The 3,771-nt window shown below is 50.2% G+C and overlaps 1 protein-coding gene across 1 annotated transcript in view; it reads left to right on the plus strand.

Annotated features, from left to right (window-relative positions):
- The first annotated feature begins 474 nt into the window (after positions 1-474).
- The window catches only part of LOC107115040 (lysozyme C-like), a 4,760-nt gene continuing 1,463 nt past the window's right edge, over positions 475-3,771 (plus strand). Inside the window, exons 1-3 of the mRNA XM_015416646.1 lie at positions 475-655; positions 1,020-1,178; positions 3,421-3,499. Of these exons, the coding sequence (XP_015272132.1) occupies positions 508-655; positions 1,020-1,178; positions 3,421-3,499 (386 nt within the window). The 5' untranslated portion in view covers positions 475-507. The remainder of the gene's footprint in view (positions 656-1,019; positions 1,179-3,420; positions 3,500-3,771) is intronic.

Genomic DNA, 3,771 nt, shown 5'->3' on the forward strand with positions numbered 1-3,771 from the left:
GCTTGCAGGTAAACGTCGATCTCCCTCCTAAAGCCTCCAAAGCAGCCCTTGTCTCAAGAGGAACGGATCTTTGTCATCTGGAGATCAAGAGTGGGAAATCTCCAGGTACCACCTGGAGGCTTTCCAGTATTCCACAGTGCTCAAATGTACAATGTATTGAGCCTTTCTGAGTAGCTAGAACCCAATTTTGGTCTAAAAGGACACGAATCAATATGGAACGGAAACCAGACTTGTGCAAGAAGAGAATTCCTCAGTCACAGTCCGTTTGGTTCTATTTTGGGAAATGTTCGTCTCATGAGCTGTGTTTGGAAGGCCCAGGGGGGATTTTCACAAGGGCAGCCAAGTCAAAAAACCACAGGCTTGGGCCCAGGCAGAAGTGAGAAATTGCGTAAGAACGCCACATGGGGTGTCATGAGCGGTTGTCATCCTCTTGAGGTAACTCCTCAAGAGCCGACATAAAAGCAGAAGGTGAGCGAGAGCCACACACATCTGCTGAGCTCTGCTGAGATGAAGACCGTTCTGTTCCTGGGGCTCGTCCTCTTCGCAGCACTGGCGCTGCCCGGCGCTGAGGGCAAAGTGTTTGAGAGGTGCGAGCTGGCGAGACTCCTTCGGCAACGTGGCTTCAGCGGGTTTGTAGGCCGCAAAGTGGCTGATTGTAAGTAGACCCCCCCCCCAGCTTTGTCCACTCCACGATCAACTCTGTATCCCTCGCCTGGCCATCCCTTGGGGCTGGGGAGTGAATGTAGCTCAGTGGAAGAGCCTCTGCTTTGCATGCAGAAGGTCCCAGATTCAATCCCCAGCATCTCCAGCTAAAAGGTCCAGGCAGGAGATGATGTGAAAAGACCTCTGCCTAAGACCCTGGAGAGCCGCTACCGGTCTGAGTAGACAAGACTGACTCAATGGACCAAGGGTCTGAAAAAGTATAGGACCGCTTCATGTATTTACATGTTCTTGCTACTGTGGGCTTTGGGGTTTTCTCACGTTGCCCTCGATAACCTGCCTGTAATCTCTTTCTGCAGGGGTCTGCCTGGCGTACCATGAGAGCGGATACAGAACCGATGCCGTGCACGACAATGGCAGCAGCCGCGACTACGGAATTTTCCAGATCAATAGCCTGTATTGGTGTGATGATGGCAAGACACCCGGTACCAAGAACGCCTGCCGAATTTCCTGTAGCAGTAAGTGTGTGTGTGTGTGAGAGAGAGAGTACAGGTGTGTAGGTGTGTTATGTCCGCTGACCACCACCAGGGGCCAGGGAATACTCCCGAGCTTGAATCTGGAGGAACAATGGGTACTAGGCTCCTAGTCTCTCCACTGGGGAACCAATAGGACGGTGGCGGGAGATACGAACCCACCAACGGGACCTAGGGGTGTGTCCCCAGGTGTGTATATAGTTAGCCAGCCGGCCAGTAGTTGTTGTCTTTGTTGTGTACTAGTAAACCATGCTGATCACTACGTCCGTCTCACTCTCACTGGTTTTTACATGTGTCTAACCCACTACACTTCAAGGTGGCAGCAGGAACCATATACATATGAGAGTCAACAAAGGACAAGAGATTTCTCTCTTCCTCCACTTCCATTTTGGTCCACCTCTTCATCTTAATAGGCATTCATCCATCCACCTAGTTTCTGAGAGCCAGTTTGGTGCAGTGATTAGAAGTGAGGACTCTAATCTGGGAGAACCAGGTTTGATTCCCCCACTCCTCCACACACAGCTGCGGGTGTGACCTCAAAACAGTCCTCGAGCAGTCCTCGAAAGAGCTCTCTCAGCCCCACCTACCTCACAGGTTTTCTGTTGTGGGGAGGGGAAGGGAAATGAGATTTTGTAGCAGGAACTCCTTTGCATATTAGGCGACACACCCCTAATGTAGCCAATCCTCCAAGAGCTTCCAGAGCTCTTATTACAGGGGCTACTGTAAATTCTTGGAGGATTGGCTACATTAGGGGTGTGTCACCTAATATGCAAAGGAGTTCCTGCTACAAAAAGAGCCCAAGGGTGGGGTATAAATCCAATCTCTCCCTCTTCTGTATGTTTTGAGAGCCAATGTACTGTAGGGAACAGAGAGACCCATAGGGTTGCTGTAAAGTACTGAGTTCAGATGCATAGCAAGTGATCAGCTCATATTTAATAGTGAAGTTCAGCTCAACTACAAGACAAACTAGCTGGGTTCGAACCCTCCTTTTATCCGTGCAGTCACGCAGGGCTCTTTTTGTAGCAGGAACTCCTTTGCATCTTAGGCGACACACCCCTAATGTAGCCAATCCTCCCAGAGCTTCCAGAGCTCTTCTTACCAGGGCTACTGTAAACTCTTGGAGGATTGGATACATTAGGGGTGTGTCACCTAATATGCAAAGGAGTTCCTGCTATAAAAAGAGCCCCCAGCACCCAACACCCACTCCACTCCCGTGATTGGCTATATACAGTGTAAGAGTCCATCATAGGTTAACCCTAGGATCCGGGCAACCCTATTGGTGCCCACTAGGATCCATGTCAGCTATTGTTAGAGATCCTGAAGGTGCGCTAGACCGCATGGCTACCTTAGTGCCACGTGTCCCGACATGCCCGTATGAATCCGTAACAGCTGCCAACTCTGTGTTGGGAAATTCCTGGAGATTTGGGGGGCGGGTGAGCCTGGGGAGGGGTGGGTTTGAGGAGGGGAGGGATCTCAGGGGAGGTATAATGACAACCAGTCCATCCTCCAAAGCAGCCATTTTCTCCGGAGGAACTAATCTCTGTCATCTGGAGGTCAGTTGGAATTCCAGGGGTTCTCCAGGCCCCACCTAGAGGGTGGCAACCCTACCCGAGAAACATGTATTTCCTCAGCTGCAAAAGCTTACCGGGTGACCTGGGACTGGTTGCTATTTCTCAGCCCAACCGACTTTACAGGGTTGTCGTGAGGAATCAGTTACAGTTTACAGTTTACAATAGTTACAGATCCATCTAACAGTCGTAGGATCCAAACCACATCTTTCCAATTTGTCAGCAAGAATATTATGTGGAATCTTATCAAAAGCCTTACTGAAATCAAGATAAACTATGTCTACAGCATTCCCCTGATCCAGCAAGGTAGTAACTTTCTAAAAAGAAAAGATGTAAGGTTAGTCTGACATGACTTTTTATTGAGAAACCCATGCTGGCTATTAGTAATTCCAGCCATCCTTTCTAAATGCACAAGGACTGTCTGTTTGGTTACTTGTTCTAAAACTTTCCCAGGTCAAGCTGCGGGGTCGGTAGTTACCTGGATCCTCCTTTTTCCCCTTCTTGAAGATGAGTACAACATTTGCCCGCCTCCAATCTGCAATTGGAGATCAATTGTAATAGCGGGAGATCTCCAGGTGCCACTTAGAGGTTGGCATCGCTGGGTAGGATGGGCAAGCCGTATCTGTGTTCTTTCTCACATCCTTTCCTTCTCCCTCCAGGGCTTTTGGATGATGACATTGAAGATGATATCCGCTGTGCCAAGATGATAGCCCAGGAAGCCCGAGGCCTGACTCCCTGGTAAGGTGATTCCCTAATGTGCTGGGGGAGTAGGGTTACCATGTCCGGGTTGGGAAATACCTGGAGATTTTGTGGGTGGAGCCTGGGGAGGGCGGGGTTTGGGGAGGGGCAGGTTCTTGGTGGGGTCTAATGCCATAGAGTCCCCCCTTCAAAGCAGCCATTTTCTCCAGGGGAACTATGCTTTGGCACCTGGAAATAAGTTCTAATTCCAGAAGATATCCAGGCCCCAGCTGGAGGTTTGCTCGGGGGGGGGGGGGGGAGCAAGCGGTGGG

The sequence above is a fragment of the Gekko japonicus genome, unplaced genomic scaffold (genome assembly GCF_001447785.1).
Source record: "Gekko japonicus isolate JY-2015 unplaced genomic scaffold, Gekko_japonicus_V1.1 scaffold6225, whole genome shotgun sequence".
In the NCBI taxonomy this organism is placed as follows: Eukaryota; Metazoa; Chordata; class Lepidosauria; order Squamata; family Gekkonidae; genus Gekko; species Gekko japonicus.